This window comes from Ochotona princeps, chromosome 8, assembly GCF_030435755.1.
Source record: "Ochotona princeps isolate mOchPri1 chromosome 8, mOchPri1.hap1, whole genome shotgun sequence".
NCBI lineage: Eukaryota > Metazoa > Chordata > Mammalia > Lagomorpha > Ochotonidae > Ochotona > Ochotona princeps.
Window position 1 is genome coordinate 16,123,758 of NC_080839.1, and position 18,723 is coordinate 16,142,480.

The window sequence follows — 18,723 nt, forward strand, 5'->3', positions numbered from 1 at the left end:
AAAACTGACCCATGTCTAAGTGAGAATAGGGCTGTGTTCGGACTTCCAAGCCTCCCCCTCAACCACTGCAACGAGGGTGGTGCCGTGTCCGGCTCCCTAGAGTCCCCAGCCAACTGGACCACCCCTCCACAGTGGCAACCAAGGGTCGAGCACCTGGGCGCACGCTGCAGCCTCAGCCCGGAGCCAGGTCGAGCTGGGCGGGGCGGCTGCCGCGGCACCCTAACCCGCGCCTCGCCCAATCGCCGCGGGCCCGCCGAGCCCCAGGGGGCTGGGGCCGCCGCCGCGCGAACGTGCCGCGGCTGCGCTGACGCGCGAGCGCCGGGCAGGGCGGCGGGCGCGCACAGTCTGGCGGCAGCGGCCGTGCGCGGACGGACGTGCCGGGAGCGCCGCAGCGCCCGCGCCGCCCGCAGCCCCGCAGCGTCGCTCCGCCCGGCGGGCCGCACCCGCCCGCCCGCTAGCTCGTTCGCTCGCCATGGTGTCATGGATCATCTCCAGGCTGGTGGTGTAAGTGGCCTTGGTTCCCGCGGCCCCCTCCTCACTCTCCCTTTCCTCCTCGGCCCTGGCCTTGGCTGTGGCCCGGGGCTGCGCGCCCCTGCAGCGCCCGGCCCCAGGCACTCGGGCTATTAATACCCGGCGACCGCTAAATTTAGCAGGTACAGTAGCTGCCGAGGGCGCCTGCGAGGCGGGCGGCGCAGAACGCGCGCCGCTGCAGCCTCCGGGACGCCGCGGGCGCTGGTGGCGGCTAGCGGTGGGGGCCCAGTGAGCCGGTGGAGCTGGTGGAAGGCCGGGGCTCCCTCACCCCAGGGCGGTGGTGGGGAAGAACTCTTCGCCGCCGTGCCACGGCTGCTTTGTTTCCCCGGGGCGGGTGGGGTTTGCCTGGGGCCTCGCGTGGGCGCGCCACGGGGACACGTGGAGCGCTGCTTTGAGATGCGGGGGTCGCGCGCCGCCGCCGCCAAGCTTTTGTCAGGTGGAAACGAGCACGGGCGGCGCTGTCCTGACGGGGTCAGTGCCAGTACCGGCAGAGGATAGGCGGGGCTGCCCAAGTCACTCCTTTTTGGGTTTGATAAAGCCACAGCGGCCGCGCGGCAGGTGGGGCGTCAGAGAGCGTATAGGCATCTGGGAGCTGGCACCTGGCGTCGCCCCCAGCCCCGGGTGCGGTTGCCTTTGGCTGGGGTTTTCTAGAGACCAGGAGATTTCCAAGTGACAGCCGCTGGCATGGTGGCGACACCGCCTCCCAGGCAGGCCCTTGCAGGAGGAGAGCAGAATATACTGGGGCAAGGCCTGTGTGAGGTCAACAGGGGGTAGGCATAGGGAGTCTTCTTCAGCCCCTTGCCCCCGGGGGTCAGTGGACATTGCCAGCACCTCTGGTCTCGTGGCTCTCTGGGCATCTGGACATAGGTGCATCTCTTTCCCTCCTTAGCTGGTCGGGACAGATTTGACACCTGCTCTGAGACCAGCCCATCGCTGTGGGTGCGGGGAGGCCAGGGTGGGGCGCGCCTCTCGGGCCTTTCCTTTGTCTGAGGAACAACCATCACTCTTCACTGTTGGACACTTCTCTCCATGCCTTGCCTTTTCTACTACTGATTTTTTCAAAGAGGCCATCAGGGGCAGCCTTCTGAAGGCATTTTCAGCATTGTCTCCCCGCCGCATTTGTATGCTTTGCTTCCAACACCAAGGGCTGTGCCTCTGTCCCCTGCTCCCCCACCCTGCCCCAGGCCTTCCACTATGTCCCCCACTGCTGAGGGTTTGTGCCTGACTTTGGAGTGGCTGGCATGTTAAATATGGAGGAGGCTTCTGTGGGCAGGGCTGGCCCAAACAACGCCAGCTGGCATGACCTGCCCCACTTCATCCCATCCCAAAGTCTGTGTCCCCTCTAGGGAGGTGGTTTCCCTCTTCAGGTGTCCTGAGACCCTCTCATTTGCCAAGTGCTGCAGTAGAGCTGTTCAGTTTGGTTGTTCTGGTTGTTGGGCTTTCATTGAGTCCTGCTGGGCTGGGGCTGGGACTTCCAATTCAGGGTCCTGTGGTCATCTTTGGTCTTACTACAACTGCTTCCCCTTCTTGCAGGAGATCCTGGGTGGGGTGGAAGCTCAGCATCTTGCTGTTAATTTTTGACAAGAGCTCCTTGGGTCAGCCCAGGACCCTCCCACCCCCGGGAGAGCTGGAGGTGTTCGGGCTTCGAGTCCCCTTGTTAATTCTAAAAGGCCTGGGACATCACTTATACCACTCTTGTCCCAGTCTCAAATTCCCTGGATAAAGCCAGTATGAATGAAGAATTCACAAGCAGTGGGTGTTCCATCATAGGGCAATTTAAAATGCAAATCAATCAGAAATCGCCTGCCTTATCACACCACCCAGAAGATCTCAGATGATGCTTGGGGAGAGTATGCTTCTTATAAAGTTTGCCCTAATGCATTTATATCCACATCTTTTTCCATTTATAATTTGAGGAAATTGTTCACCCAACCCATTATCCCCTATCTTCAGAGGGAGGTCTTCCCAAGAAGCAGGCATCGTGTGCTTACAAGCACACAATCCTGGGTTCCGGTTCCAGTGCTCTCTCTTGGAAACAGCCCCTCCCTCCTTTTGTGACTTGGATGACAGCAGATCCTGGAATATGGGCTGTCGATGCAGAGATTTCAATGACGTGGAATTTGTACATCACCAAGGGTGTGGCTGCACGAGACCTCCCTACCTCTGCCCTCCCCAGGGCTGTGTGAGGGTGCAGAGTTCTGCTCTTGGACTTCATCTCCAGCGGCTTCCCTGAGCAGCCCCTGCCCTGAGTCAGCAGGAGCAGCCTCCCTTTTGTTGCTTTCATAGATTGAGGTTCTGGATGAAATATCCTTTGGAAACTATGGGCTTAACTGATGATAACAACTGCCGAGCCAGGCCTCCCTCCCATCTTAAAGCTTCGGGGGGAAGGGGTCTCGCCCCAACACACAGGTAAGTGGGTGAAGAAGAAAGGCTGTGGGCTTTTCAATGTCTGTCCCTCTTCCATATATCCCCCACAGTTGTGCTAAATTGGCTCGTGCAGGTGCTGGTAGGGGAACAGCCTATGGCGTTTATCCACAGGCCCTGTTTTCCTATAAGTCATCTTTTCAGCAATTTGTAAGCTTTAGTCACATCAAAGCACTTTGAAGGAAGATATGACCTATGTTTTGAGGATAGCCAGGGTGTGTCTCCTGCTGTGCATCCAAGCTTTAAGATGGGCTGATGGCATTCAGGGACAATCATCCACACCAGTGATTGGGGCTTGTTTGCTTCTCCAACCTCTCCCAGCTCCCAAGGCTGTTGGCACATGAGTGCAGTCTAGGAAGGCTGGTTGTGTGGAAGGAGATCAGAGGCTGGGGCATTTGCAGGGAAACCTGGGCCCTGGGGAGAGAGGTCTTTGGGCACCAAGACAACTTGGGGTTCACCAGGCAGAGCTCTTGCATGAGGACCAGTCTGAGGTGCCTCTGTCTAGTCAGGTGTCTTCCCATTGACTCCTTTGCCTCAACCTGGGAAGAATTTGAAAGAGACACTTAGCATGGTGGCAGGGTTGACCTTGTTAAAACCTGCATGGGAAGTGGGGTGCTTTCAGGACTGGCCTGCTTCTGTCTTCCAAAGCAGCTTCTTTTCTTCTTTGCCCACAACTGGAGACTGAGGCATAAATGGATCTCAGGGAGGATATGTTCAAGGGCATGGCATACAGGTTGCTCTGACTTCTGGCAAAATGTGCATTTGGGAGTGTTAATGCCAAGGAGCAGGAGTTACCTTGTTAGCTCTGGCCAAGGACCAGCGTGTTGACTGAATGCACCCAGAGCCTTTGCCCATTATGGGATTAGAAGATCAAAATGCAGTTCACTGGAGGGGAGTGATAGTAGGGGAACAGAAAGAGTCTCAGTACAGCACAAATGTCTCAATAAATGAAAGTTGCACAGAAGTAAATTTTACTTCCACATTGTTCATCTTTAAAAATTGTTAGCTTTTATAAAGCACTACTGGTCAAGACAAAATCTTGGTTTGGTGGCTGAAGAGCTGGCCAAGGGACTAGGATTTGGAGCTTGACATGTGTTTGTCGTAGATCAGGGATGTGAAAGTAGAGGACATGACTGGAAGGAATGTGGATAGCCCTCAAGATGTTCCCCAAAACCAATGGAAAGGAAAAAGGCAGAAAAAATCATACATCCTGAAACATAAGCTTGCGCTTTCTTTGGGGGCCTGCCCTTAACAAATAGAATGCAGGCAAAATGACCCAGCTAATAGAGGGTTCAAGTTGGGTGAGGATTTATTTCCTGGCACTGAAATGGTTGGGGAAGTAGAAACTGGGGAAGGGAAACATTCCAACTGAACTGTGGGAAGCAAGATGTTGGCTTGGAAGTCATTGTACTTGGGTCCCAGCCCCAGTGCTGATCTGACCCGCTGTTAGAAACCTAAGAGAACTCACACTCACTCCTCCATTCTGGGGGTTCTAGCTGCGTGTCCAAAAGATCCAGAGTGATGGTGGTGGCTGTGGAGTTGGCCAGCATCACGTTGGAGATCCTGGTAGCTCTGGTAGTGCCTATGAGCCCCTGCTTTCTGCAACTGACCTGTGTGCAGCATGTGTATTTTTCCTCAAGGAAGTGAAAGCACCATCTTAGATGGCCCTGCCAGGCAGTTGCTCTCTGTTTTTTGACAGCACCTGCCTGCCTGCTGTGGCCAACCCATCTTGTTTGAGGGTAGCTGACAAGTGCTGGTCTCACCTGTTACAACATGAGCCTGTTTTCTGGTCTGTTTTCTTTGGAGCTTGTATTAGCTACAGAAAGTTTGAAGGGAGGGGAGTCTGCTGCTTTAGCCTCTTAGCAAGGGTGTCTTTTTTTTAATTGCAAATATGGTGTGTATACTTGTGGGGTGGGTGGGTGTCTCCATCCAGGCAACTCTGAGGCTTTGAGAAGGGGAAGACTTGCCCATGTAGTAGCCACATACTTGGTGTCTTTTGGATTTTGCTGTCAAGAATAAGCCCCCCACACGCCCAACTGGTTGCCAGCATTCTTAGCCTTCAGAGCTTTTCCCAACCCCCGTGAGACCCAAAGGAGTTTGCTTGGAGCTGTTGGATGCTCTTCTCTCACTTCTGGTTCTTGAGAAGTAGATGTATTTGTATGCTTTATTCTGACCCTTCAGGCCTCTTCTGTCTTCGTAGAGAAACATGATGTTTTCCCTTTGGAGTTTTTTAGTCATACCCAGGGGTTTTCCTAGGAACAAAAGAGGATAAAGGAAATACACTCGGGCCCGGCGGCGTGGCCTAGTGGCTAAAGTCCTCGCCTTGAAAGACCCGGGATCCCATATGGGCGCCAGTTCTAATCCCGGCAGCTCCAGTTCCCATCTGGCTCCCTGCTTGTGGCCTGGGAAAGCAGTTGAGGACGGCCCAATGCATTGGGACCCTGCACCCACTTGGGAGACCTGGAAGAGGTTCCAGGTTCCCGGCTTTGGATCAGCGCGTACCGGCCCGTTGCAGCTCACTTGGGGAGTGAATCATTGGACGGAAGATCTTCCTCTCTGTCTCTCCTCCTCTGTGTATATCTGACTGAAATAAAAAAATGAATAAATCTTTAAAAAAAAAAAAAAAAGGAAATACACTCTTCCATGGGTATTCCCATGGGTTAGATGCAGGATTCCAGAGGACACCAAAATGCACAAATATTCCAGTCCGCTCTACAGAATGGTATGGTTGGAGCAGGCATTGTGGCACAGGAATTAATCCACCACCTGTGACATCAGCATCCCATTTCGGAGTGCCTGTTCGATTCCTAGCTCTTCTGATTCCCACCTAGTTTCTTGGTAATATATCCTGGGAAGCAACAGATGGTGACCCTAGTGCTTGGGAATGGAGTTGTAGGTCGTTGGTTTTGATTTGGTCCAGCCCTGAGTCTTGCAGACATTTAGGAATTGAACCAGTGAATGACACAGTTCTGTCTGTCTCTCTCTCTCTGCCTTTTAAGTAAATGATGATAAATTAAAAAAAAAAAACACTAAAAAGCAAAATGGCGTAGTATTTGCACATAACATATGCATATCCTCCTGTATATTTAAAATTGTCTATACAGCTTTCTGTACCTAAGTCAATGTAAATGCTATGTGAGTAGTTATTCCAGATTGTTTAGGGAATAATGGCAAGAACAAATATCTGTATATATTCAATTAAGAGGCAAGGGTTTTTCCAAAATTTTTTAAAAAATACTTATTTTTATTTGAAAGGCAGATTTTTGCAGAGAGAGAAAGACAAAGAGAGATTTTGTAGCCACTGGTTCACTCCTCCAAATGGCCACAGCAGCCAAAGCTGAGCTGATCTGAAGCTGGGAGCCAGGAGCTTCTTCTTGGCCTCCCACATGGATACAGGGGCCTTGGGCCATCCTCTGTTGCTTTCTCAGGCCCAAAGCCAAGAGCTGTATTGGAAGTGGAGCAATCAGAACACGAATCAGTGCCCATGTGGGATGATGATGCTTGCAGGCAGATTAGCCTGGTATAACTTCACGCCAGCCCCCAAATATTTTCTTTAAAAATACTTATTTTATTCTAACTTGAAAAGTCAAAGTTACAGAAGTTGAGACAGAAAGAGATCTTCCATCTGCCAGTTCACTCTCCAAGTGGCCGCAATGGCCAGAGCTATGTGGATCTGATGTCTCGAGCCAGGAATGTCTTCTGGATTTTCCATGGGGCTGCAGGGGCTCGAGCACATGATCTGACCTCCACTGCTTTCCCAGGTACGTTAGCAGGGAGTTAACTGGTGCCCATATAGGACGCCAGCATCAAAGGCAATCCCTCAAAGGAATCTTGAGGAATTATTTGAAAGGGGCCTTCAAGCATGTGTGGGTACCTAGACAGGGATAACACGTGAGTTTTGTGTCTTACACTCAGTCCGAGTCTGCCTGGGCCGCTGGTGGAGGAGTCGGAGTCCTGTAATGTTTTTCCATAGGGAAGATGGTAATGGCCTTCAGTAGTTGCTCTTAGCCTGTCCTGTTGAGAAAGGTCAGCCTCACTGTCAGATTGACTAGATTAGCGCTGGACAGCATCCCTACATCGATTTGCATCCTCTCCAAAGATCCTCCCTCCCCCAGGCCTTGCTAGGCGTAGGGCAGTTGTAGGCTAGAGGTGTCTCCTACTGCCAACACAGGGAGCTGTCCAGCCTGATGGCTCTCTAGTCCCATCCCTGTACCCTTTGGGCTGTCAAACCCTGGAGTTGCCCTTTTTCTTTGCCCTTTCTCCAAGCACAGCTCTTTTGAATTTTGCCTGAGTCATTCTTCTGTGCATTGATGGCTATACATCCTTCCGACCTCCTTGCAGGGAACTAAGGGTGATACTCTGGGCAGTAAAACAAGCTGTCCATCTCCCTTCTGCTTAAGTACCCTGGCATGCCTCCTGCTCCTCAGCCAGAGGAGGGGGCATGGGACCCAGGCCCAGGAACACAGGCCATGAGACAGAACTAGGCACGTGACCCACTCTGAGCTACCAGAGCCTTCCTCAGGGTTTCTTGATTAGTACCTGAGGGGAGAAAAGCTGTGCCTCTGGGACAGAGGCAGAAAGATATACAGGTGAGGCTGCAGGTGGGTCAGCCCCAGGCCCCTGAGAAGGCCAGAGTGCAGGAGATGGCAAGGCGGAGATGGAGGCTGGCACCAGGACCCTGGGAGCCATTTCCCCAGGCTCCAATTTCTGCAGCACATCCTCAGATGCCACGAACTGCCCCATCCTACGATGCAGGTGCTTGCATCCATTAAGTATTGAATGTAGGGCCACAACAAGCTGGGTTGTATTGCAGTGACAACTCTCAAATCCCAGTGGCTTGAGACAACAACAGAGGGTGTATCTCTCACTTTGTGCCACCTGGTTGCTGGGGCTGGCGGAAGCCATCTGCTCATTGTAACTACACTACCTGACTCGGACTCCTTCCCCTCAGGAGGTTTATCACTGCACAGTAAGATGTCAGAATTCACTGGAGTGGGGAGAGAAAAATGGAAAGTTGCACTACTTTAAAAAAAATCTATGTATTTATTATTTGAAAGGCAGAGTCACAGAGAGATGAAGAGGCAGAGAGAGAGAGATCTTCCATCCACTGGTTCACCCGCCCCCCGCCCCCCGGCCCCCAAATGGCAGCAATGGCCAGAGCTGGCTGGTGCAAAGCTGGGAGTCAGGAGCTTCTTCTGAGTCTCCCTTGTGGATGCAGGATCCCAAGGACTGACTGCTATTTTCTCAGGCCATTAGCAAGGAGTGGGATTGGAAGTGGAGCAGCCAGGTCTCCAAGCCAGCATCCATATGGGATGCCAGTGCTACAGGTAGAGGCTTGGCCTGTAAGCCAAGGCACCAGCAGCACAGCCTGACTCCTAAGTTCCCAGAGTGTCATTGCCCTTGATACCTAATGCTAGGGTACTCTATGTACCTCCACTCGAGGACCATATCCACATCTTTGTCTCCTTCACAGTTTTTCACATGCAGTAGGTACTTAATAAGTGCATATGGAATCCAGAATGGGTTAAGGCCCCACTCCTCAAGGGGTGGTCCCTATACCTGGAGCATCAGCATTACCAGAGTAACACATAAATGCAGAATCCCAGGCTCTACCCAAGACCTAGTGACTGTATTTTATTTTATTAGTGTGTGTGTTTATTAGTGTGTGTTTTTTTTATAGAAAAATTCTTTAATCAAAACAAGTTTACACATTGACACTTATGGCTTAACTAGAATAAATCTGTCAAAGTTAAAATTGAATTATGGACCAAAATGGGTATGTAATGTAACAGCAGAGTTAAAACACGGGTCCTAGCTTCCATTGTAAGACCTCTCAAAATGCAAAGTCCAATTAGTGAGACACTTCAAAATTTTAACCCGCAGATGAAGCAATTACCTGAAAAGTCAACATACGATGCATTTCACTCACAAACACTGGTGTTAAAATCCCCCCTCCCACATCATATCGTGTCAAAACATAAGTATCTTGCTATCTGTTGAAACCACCAACTGCCCTAACATTGAAAATCTTAGGATACTATCCTTTGTCACATACCTAGAATCTTTGATAACATTGCTTTTCTGTGATTTAGTCTCTACTTTTTGTAATATAATCATCCTGTTGCATGTATGATACCAAAAATGGAAATACAAATTTCTGACACATCCATGTTTTCAGTTAGTTGCTTTGTATAGTATTTATATTTTCTGCATAAGTATAATGGACTATTTTTTCCCAATTAAAATTAATGGTTTTCTTAATGAGTGGGACTTTGTAGAATATTTAGAGACTTGAGACATTAAACACACACACACGCAATTTGGGAGACAGGCAGACAGTCTGACAGACCAAAAGAGGCGTTTCATCTACTGGTTCACTTCCCAAATAGTTAAATTTCCTGGATTAAGCAAGGCCAAAGCTGGGAGCTAGGAACCTGATCTAGGTTTCCCATGTAGGTGGTGTGGGCACAGTCACTTGAGCATCATTGCTGCCAGCCAGGGTACATGTTATTAGAAACTGGATTCAGGAGTGGAGCCGAGACCTAGCCCTAATTACTGTGACATGGGATGCAAATATCCCAAACGGGCTTAGCCACCAGGCTGTATGCCTTCTCCTGAGTTAGTCTCTCTCTTTTTTAAGCATTTATTTATTTTTATTTCAGAGAGAGAGATAACCTCTGTCTGTTAACTTACTCCTCACATGCTTAGTATCACCAGGGCTGGCTCAGGCCAAAGGTAAGAGCCTGAACTTCAAGTCTTAACTCTGATGCTTGAGCTATGCCCTGGCTACTAGCCAAGCCTCCCAGACCACTGTGGCTTCTCTGTCCTCTCGGTTCCACAGCAGGAGCGGGACAGCTGTGTGCTGGGTGGAGCAGCAGTGCAATCCCAAGCCCCCACAGGGAATGGCTGGCATTGGCCATTAGCCATGCCAAGTCCCAAGTTCCAAGTTTCATGCTAATGCTGGCCCCAGCACCTCAAAGACTCACCAGGGAGTCCCAAGCTGAACTCGCAACTTCCTAGATTTGGCCCTGAGGCCATTAAGGGCTGTAGGTGTGAACTGGCAGATGGGAAAATCTCACTCTTGAACAAAAGTTTTTTAAAAAGCCAAAATAAATAAACAAATAAATAAGAGAGCAAGCCAATCCAAAAAAGGGCTTTGGGAAGAGGAGAAGTGGGAGCGGAGACTCACAGGATAAGGGAAGGATGTGGCTGATCCCAGGAACATGCTGCGGGCAGTGCCAGGGGTGGGACAAGCCTACTCCTGCAGCAGCCAGGGGGCTGGAGTAAGCGCCAAGGGAAAGCAATGCAAAATGAGCAAGCAGTGAAGGCATTAGACCTTGTTGAGCCTCACCAAAATTGGTGGAGTCCAAATAGCATTCCTGGGGTGGGGGGAATGGGAGGGCCTGGGACAGTTTCCTCAAGGTGTTTTTAATTTATTTGAAAGGCAAAGTGAAAAAGAGAGAAGAGAGGTCTTGCACCCATCTGCTGGTTCACTCCTTGTATGGTCCAAACAGCCAGGACTGCATCACATTAAAGTCAGGGCATGTGCTCAGGGAGTCCAGGGAGTTGTCCTCAGCAGTGTTGACTGTCTAAGACCCACCCCACCTCATCCCGTCATTCCTCACCACTTACCACACCCTGAAATGGTGCTTTTAACTCAGCAGTTTACTTGCTTGTGGGCTCTCTTATTTCTCTCTCTACTTTTTCCTCCATGCCTTGAAGGCTAGCTGCTCACAGCTGTTTTCCAGTGCCTAGTGCAGTTTGAAGTGCATGGTAGGAGTTTGAAAGATACTTGCTGAATTATGTAGTATTTTCTTTGGAGAAGAGCAGAGTGTTTCTTCAACCTCTATTTCATAGGAATTGGATTTGTGATGGTGACAAGCAGCCTGGCTTCTTTAAGTCTCACCTTCCCTAACTGTACAATGCAAGATTGATTTTCTGTTTTTGAAAAACTCAACATTCCGAATGCCTTCTCTCAATAAAACAGAATTTAAAGAATTTAAATATTTTGGATCAAATTTGACAGCAAACCCCTTAAAAGCATAGTTGAACTTATAAGTAAGGAAGGCGGTTTGCCAGGAGACAAAATTAGGAGGAAAACATGTTGCGGGAGTGTAAGCTAGTACTGAGGCAGCTACCTGACAAGCTGGAAGTTTAGATTCAAACAACAGCTGGTTTGTTACCCACGGGGACTATGGGGACTACGACAGAAACTGTTATAGTTTCTCAGAGAACCTGCTGGGCACATCCTCCAGATTTAGCCCTAAAACCCTAAATTCACACTTCAAAATTAGAAGATGTTTGAGGGCACAACCTCCATCAGCAGGCATTAATATCCACTATAAGCAAGAAGAAATGACTATCTGACATATTTTAATAGTAGGTATTATCTATATAATAATGGCACCAGTTCTAGTCTCAGTGACCCCGCTTCCCATCCAGCTTCCTGCTTGTGGCCTGGGAAAGCAGTCAAGGACGGCCCACAGTCTTGAGACCTGCACCCATGTGGGAGACCTGGAAGAGGTTCCTGGTTCCCGGGTTCGGATTGGCGCAGCACCAACCCGTTGTGGTCGCTTTGGGAGTGAATCACCAGACAGAAGATCTTCCTGTCTGACTCTCCTTTTAAAAATCTTGTTTAAAAGAAGATTTATTTATTTTTACTGGAAAGTCAGGTATACAGAGAGGAGAAGAGACAGAGAGGAAGATCTGTCTGATGATTCACTCCCTAAGCAGCCACAACACCTAGAGCTGAGTCGATCCAAAGCCAGGAGCCAGGAGCCTCTTCCAGGTCCCCCACATGGGTGCAGGGTCCCAAAGCATCAGGCTGTCCTTGACTGCTTTCCCAGGCCACAAGCAGAGAGCTGAATGGGAAGTAGAGCTGCCGGGATTAGAACCTGTGCCCATATGGGATCCCGGCCCATTCAAGGCAAGGACTTTAGCTGCTAGACCACGCTGCTGGGCCCAAAAATAAATACATCTTTTTAAAAAAAGCGGGGGGAGGGAGTGAGTGAGATGGTGAGACGTGAACTCCAATGGGGTGGGGCTCTTCCACCCACATCACACAACGCATGGGACCTCAGGGATCTCAGGCTCGTATTTGACTGACAAGGAAATGGGGTCTGGCAGAGTTAGGTGAATGGCCAAGATCACAAACTGGGTGGGCTCAGCCAAGACTTAAAGCTGGGACTCCACTTTCTGAAAATGTTTCCACATGGGAAAAAAAAGAAGCTTTTTGCATGTGGTCAGAGAATTGGACAAGGACCAGTATGTGGCTAGATGGCTTGGTAGAAGGAAAAGGTTTGCAGTACTAACAATGTGCTAGGTCGCCTGTGAGACATTGAGGTTTTGGCTTCAACTCTAAGACCTTCCAAACTCTACTACTTGTATTTTGAGATTTGCCCTTAGAGTAGTGGGGGAAGAGAGAAAATTTATTAGGAAGATTTTTGTTGATCAGGACTCCTGTTCTTGCTCAAGATACAAATGGGCAAAAACAGACAATTTCTACTCAAATCAGTAAGTAAATCAACCAAGCAATAGATCAATCTTTCTTGACAATGGCGTCCTATATGGGCACTAGTTCGTATCCTGGCTGCTCCACTTCTGATCCAGCTGCCTGTTTACGTGCCTAGAAGAACAGTAGAAAATGACCCGAGTACTTAGGCCCTTGATATGCATGTGGGAGACCTGCTTGAGGCTACTGGCTTTAACCTGACCCCGCCCCAGGCCATTGCAGTCATTTGGTTAGTGAACCAGTGATGGAAGATCTTTCTGTCTCTCCCTCTCTCTCTAACTCTGCCATTTATATAAATATATATATATATGTGTGTGTATATATATATATATATGTTAAATCTTTCAAAAATCTTTTTTTTTTAAAGATTTATTCATTTTATTACAAAGTCAGATATACACAGAGGAGAGACAGAGAGGAAGATCTTCCGTCTGATGATTCACTCCCCAAGTGAGCCGCAATGGCTGGTGCTGCGCCAATCCGAAGCCGGAAACCTGGAACCTCTTCCAGGTCTCCCACACGGGTGCAGTGTCCCAATGCATTGGGCCGTCCTCAACTGCTTTCCCAGGCCACAAGCAGGGAGCTGGATGGGAAGTGGAGCAGCCGGGATTAGAACCGGCGCCCATATGGGATCCTGGTGCGTTCAAGGCAAGGACTTTAGCCGCTAGGCCACACCGCCGGGCCCTCAAAAATCTTTTTTAAAAAAAGAATCCAGTGTAATTTCTCCATCTCAAACTTTTTTTTTAAAGATTTATTTATTCTTATTACAAAGTCAGATATACAGAGAGGAGGAGAGACAGAGAGGAAGATCTTCCGTCCAGTGATTCACTCCACAAGTGAACCACAATGGCCGGTGCTGCGCCAATCCGAACCCGGGAACCAGGAACCTCCTCCAGGTCTCCCACGCGGGTGCAGTGTCCCAATGCATTGGGCTACCCTCGACTGCTTTCCCAGGCCACAAGCAGGGAGCTGGATGGGAAGTGGAGCTGCTGGGATTAGAACCGGCGTCCATATGGGATCCCGGGGCGTTCAAGGCAAGAACTTTAGCCGCTAGGCTTCCGTGCCGGGCCCCATCTCAAACCTTTTAAAAAGATTTATTTATGTTTATTGGAAAGGCAGATTTACAGAGAGAAGGAGAGACAGGGACAAAGATCTTCCATCTGCTGGTTCACTCCCCACGTCACTGCAACAGCCAGAGCTGAGTCGATCCAAAGCTAGGACCCAGGAGCTGCTTCTGGGTTTCCCTCATAAGTGCAAGGTCCCAATACATTGGACTGTCTTCTGTTGCTTTCTCAGGCCACAAGCAGGGAGCTGGAAGGGAAATAGAGCAGCCAGGATACGAATCAGTGCCCATATGATATCCTGGTGCATGCTAGGCAAGGACTTTAGCCAGAGGCTCCCCCATCTCAAACTCTTAATCATACTCTCCAAGTCACTTTTGCCTTTGAAGGTGGCATTTCACAGTTCCAAGGATTAACCTGGATGTGTTTGGGAACCAACTAGACTTCCATAGATGAAGAGATTTGTTTCTGGACTCTTATTCTGTCCTGTGGGTCAGCTTGTCTGACTCAGCACCAGTGCTGCCCTGTCTTAATTGTTCAGAGGTCAGTGAGAAGTCTTCATATCTGGCCTGACAGGTGCTCCCCCAGCCAAGTCTGTTCTCCGTAGATTGTTTTTCTAAAATGGCTTTTCTGCAGCAATGGATATAGTTTTACTTGGGTGCTGTTTCTTTACCATTACTTGATATTGATTTACTTTAGAAGTTTTGCTGGTCTGGTGGGTAACAAGTGAAATCTCATTATGCTTTTAATTTGCATTTCTCTGAATACTGATGAGTCTGAGCAGCTTTTCATGGGTTTGTTGGCCATTCATGTTCTCTCTGTGACAAGCCTCAAAGTCTTGCCAGTTTTGCTCTTGTCCTTATCCTATTGATTTGTAGGCATTCTTTATGCATTCTGGATGCCAATCTCCTGTCATTTATGTGTTACAAATATCTTCATGCAGTCTGTGCTTTCTTTTTTCAGGTCCTTTATAGTGTATTATAAGAACAGAAGTTCTTACCGTGAAATGGAATAGATTATCAATTTTTTTGATTTATATTTTGTGTCTTAAGAAAACATTATCTTCTTGAAATAATGAACATATTTTATATGGTTCTTAACAGTTTCATGGTTTTACTATTTGCATGAAATTTCTTACTCCATTTTGAGTTGATTTTTGCATATGATATGAAGACACAATTTATAATTTGTTCTCTCTCTCTCTTTTTTTTCCCTTGGAGAAGCCCATTGTTCCTTCTAGCTCTTCAGGGCTGCAGGGCCCCACCATGTCATCAGAATGTGTGAATCTGTCTCTTGGATATTTTTTTTTCATGTGATTTTTTTTTTTTAAGTTTAGGGATAGTTTTAATTTTGTAAAATGAAAGCTGTAAGGTAGTAAAAGAAACTGTTCCCATTATACCCTTCACTCCTTTCCCCGTATTAACAGTTCATACCAGTATCTTTGTGATAATTCTTAAACCACATCCAGATTTCCCTGATTTTTGAAATAAAAGCTCTTTTATCCTTTCCACCCCTCCCAGCCTCTTAGCAACCAACATTTTGTGTCCAGCTTGAGGGGTGTGTGTGTGTTGTTTTTTCGTTTTAGCCTCTGTGTGTAAGGGAGAACATCCTGTATTTGCCTTTTTGCTCTGATTTTGTTCTGCATAATGTCCTCTAGTTCTGTTCCTTTTACTGCAAATGACAGGAGTTTGTTCTCACTTCGTTGAATGGTATTCCATTCTGTATATATACTACATTTTAAAATTCGTATGTTAGACTTGGGATGGTTTCATGTTTCCCTGTTTTGAACAGTGTGATGGATTAGGGTTCATGTCTCTTTGACATATGCTTAATAGTGAGATTGTAAGATCATAAGGCAGTTCTAGTTCTAATTTTTAAAGTTATCTCCCTATGGTTTTCTACAGTGGCTGCACCGATATACTTTCCTATAACAACTTCTCTTTCTCCACCTCTTCACTGGCATTTGTTGCTCTATTTTGGATAATATTCTTTCTGTCAGGGTGAGGTAATATCTCATTGTGTTTTTTTTCCCCTAACATTTATTTATTTTTATTGGACAGTCAGTTTTACAGAGATCAGAGAGAGAGAGAATGATCTTTCATCTATTGGTTTGTTCTCCAAGTGGCCACAATTACCAGAACTGAGCCAGTCCGAAGCCGGGAGCCAGGAGCTTCTTCTGCATCCTCCACGTGGGTGCAGGTACTCGAGGCTTTGGGCCATTCTCTACTGCTTTCCTAGCCAACGGCCTGTTTGGGATCCCAGTGCATGCAAGGCAAGGATTTAGCCACTAGGCTGTTGCGCCAGGCCCCTCAGTATGATTTTGATTTGCGTTTCCCTGATGGCTAGTCATGTCAACATTTGTATTTTTTTATTTTTTTAAGATTTATTGATTTTTATTGGAAAGGCGGATATACCGAGAGGAGGAGAGGCAGAGAGGAAGACCTTCCGTCTGATGGTTCACTCCCAAAGTGGCCGCAACGGCTAGAGCTGAGCCAATCCGAAGCCAGGAGCTTCCTCTGGGTCTCCCACATGGGTGCAGGGTCCCAATGCATTGGGCCATCCTCAACTGCTTTCCCAGGCCACAAGCAGGGAGCTGGCTGGGAAGCAGGGCCACCGGGATTAAAACCAGTGACCATATGGGATCCCGGAGCGTGCAAGGTGAGGACTTTAACCACTATACTATCATGCCGGGCCCCTTGTCAACATTTTTAAATGTATTTGTTGGACATTTATATTTCTTCTTTTGAGTATTGTCTGTTCCAGTTCGATGCCCATTTCTTAACTGATTGGTTGCTTCTCTGCTGTTGAATTTGTTTGAGTTGCTGATATATTCTGGATATTAATCCTTTGTCAGAATAGTTGCTTGCAAATATTTTCTTTCATGTTTTTTAATCTTTCTTCTTCATTAATTGTTTCCTTTAGATGCAATACCATTTGTCTAGCTTTGCTTTAATCTCCTGTGCTTTCGGGGTCTTTCCAAAAAGTCATCACCTACATTAATGTCTTGGAGTGTTTCCATTAGGTTTTCATCTAGCAGTTTTGTAGTTTCAGGTTTTATATTTAGGTCTTTGATCCATTTTGAGTTGATTTCTTTTTTAATACTATTTAATTTGTTTTTAATGATGTTTACATAGTTGGTTAGGGTGGGAAGGATCGAGGATTAGGGCTAAGTGAGTGAGACCATTGTTTCCAGATTTTCTTTTTCTTCTTCCTGTATCTGGAGAAAGGGTGGAAATTAGGGGAGAAGATGCACCCAACCTCTCAACCACAACAGCACCCGGGGATGGGGGACGACTACCCAGTGTCATCAGGATCCCCGTTGTAGCGCATACTTCGAGGGTTCTGCTCAAGTGATTTTAATAGTCCTGAAATGCTGTTGGTCACACCTGGCTGGGATAATTGACCAGTTCGTCTGCCCTCCATCCTCTCCTATGGTACCAGAAGCCCTCTGCAGGCCCAATGGACTGCCATATCTTCCTTGTGCTTCTGGATATACCATTCACTGCTCCATCTGAGCCACTGAGGAGGCTCAGTTCCAACACATGCATTCCACAGTCAGCAAGTACAGTGGCCTTGTTGGTGGAAGTCCCTCAGAAGTCATTCCTCACTTGCAACATACTCCCTCAGCAGTCCTCCCTCCCATACATCCCCTTATCCCTTTTCCTGGTTAATCCACAGACCCTGTGCCTAGGAACACATGGGACACCCAGTTCCAAATGACACTTACACAGGCCAGCCCAAGCCAGGCTGGGGGCCTGCAACACTGAATCCCCCCACATATCTTTACAAATAGATAAATTAATTAAATTAAAAAATAGAATAGGCAACTATGCTGGCACACTGGTATAGTTAACACAAATTTGGCATTAACCAGGCCCAGGATGCCCATCAGCTATTGGCTGCTTTTCTCCCAGCTATGTAACACTTGGCTAGGTACAAGGCAGCCTAGGCCATTGCCTACAACTGGGAATTGAGTTGATTTCTGTATATATGAGAGGTATGTATTTAATTTCATTCTCCTACATATATCATCTAATTTTGCCAGCACCATTTCTTTTTTCTTTATGTTTTTAAGAAGGCTTTATTTATTTAAAAATCAGGGAAAGGAGAGGAGAGAGAATGAATATCTTTTGTCTACTATTTCACTTCCCAAATGGCCAAAATCCAGAGCTAGTCTAGTCTAGATCAAAGCCAGGACCTTCATCATGGTCTCCCACCAGGGCAGGGTAGGAGGGCCCAAGTGTTGGGTCATCTTCTGCTGCTTTTCTAGACATGTCAGCTGAATCAGAAGTGGAGTAGTTGAAACTCCAACTAGCTCATATGGGATGCTAGCATCACAGGTAGAGGCTTAACGTGCTGAATTACAACACTGCCATCAGCACGGTTTATTGAAATGCATCATGGTTCCAGGGCCAACACCATAGTAAAGCAGGCTAAGCTTCTGCCTGTGGTGCTAGCATCCCTTGTGGCTGCTAGTTCAAATCCTGGCTGCTTTGCTTCTGGTCCAGCTCCCTGCTAAGGCACCTAGGAAAACAATGGAAGATTACCCAGGTGTTTGAGCTCCAGTACCAAAGTGGGAGACATGGATATTGTTCCTGGTTTCTGGCTTCTGCCTTCAGACTGACACAGCCCCAGCTGTTGCAGCCATTTGGGGAGTGAGCCAGCAGATCATAGATATCTCTTATTCATTCTCTCTCTCTCTCTCTGTCTCTGTCTCTGTCTCTGTCTCTGTCTCTTGTTCTTTCTCTCCCTAACTGCTTTTCAAATAAAAATAGATAAGTCTTACAAAAAAAGCAAAAACAAACAAATAAAAAACTCTTCTCTTTCCATTGTATTTTCTTAGAATCTTTGTCAAAAATCACATTTGGGTCGGGCCCGGCATGGTAGCCTAGTGGTTAAAGTCCTCACCTTGCATACCTGGGAGCCCATATGGGTGCTGGTTTATGTCGGATTGCTCTACTTCCCATCCAGCTACCTGCTTGTGATCTGGGAAAGCAGTCGAGGACGGCCCAAAACCTTGGGACCCTGCACCTGCATGTGGGAGATCTGGAAGAAGCTTCTGGCTCCTGGCTTCGGATCAGCTCTACTGCAGCCATTGTGTCCACTTGGGGAGTGAACCAGAGGGTGGAAAATCTTTGACTCTCCTCCAGTCTGTAAATCTGACTTTCCAATAAAAAGAAATTAATCTTTAAAAAA

General features: G+C 47.9%; 1 protein-coding gene across 5 annotated transcripts in view; it reads left to right on the forward strand.

The window, feature by feature from the left end:
- Positions 1–318: 318 nt before the first annotated feature.
- The window catches only part of REEP1 (receptor accessory protein 1), a 102,958-nt gene continuing 84,553 nt past the window's right edge, over positions 319–18,723 (forward strand). For all 5 annotated transcript variants that reach the window (XM_058667655.1, XM_058667656.1, XM_058667657.1 and 2 more), the window contains exon 1: positions 319–504. In XM_058667655.1, coding sequence (XP_058523638.1) covers positions 473–504 — 32 coding nt within the window. In that variant the 5' untranslated portion in view covers positions 319–472. The remainder of the gene's footprint in view (positions 505–18,723) is intronic.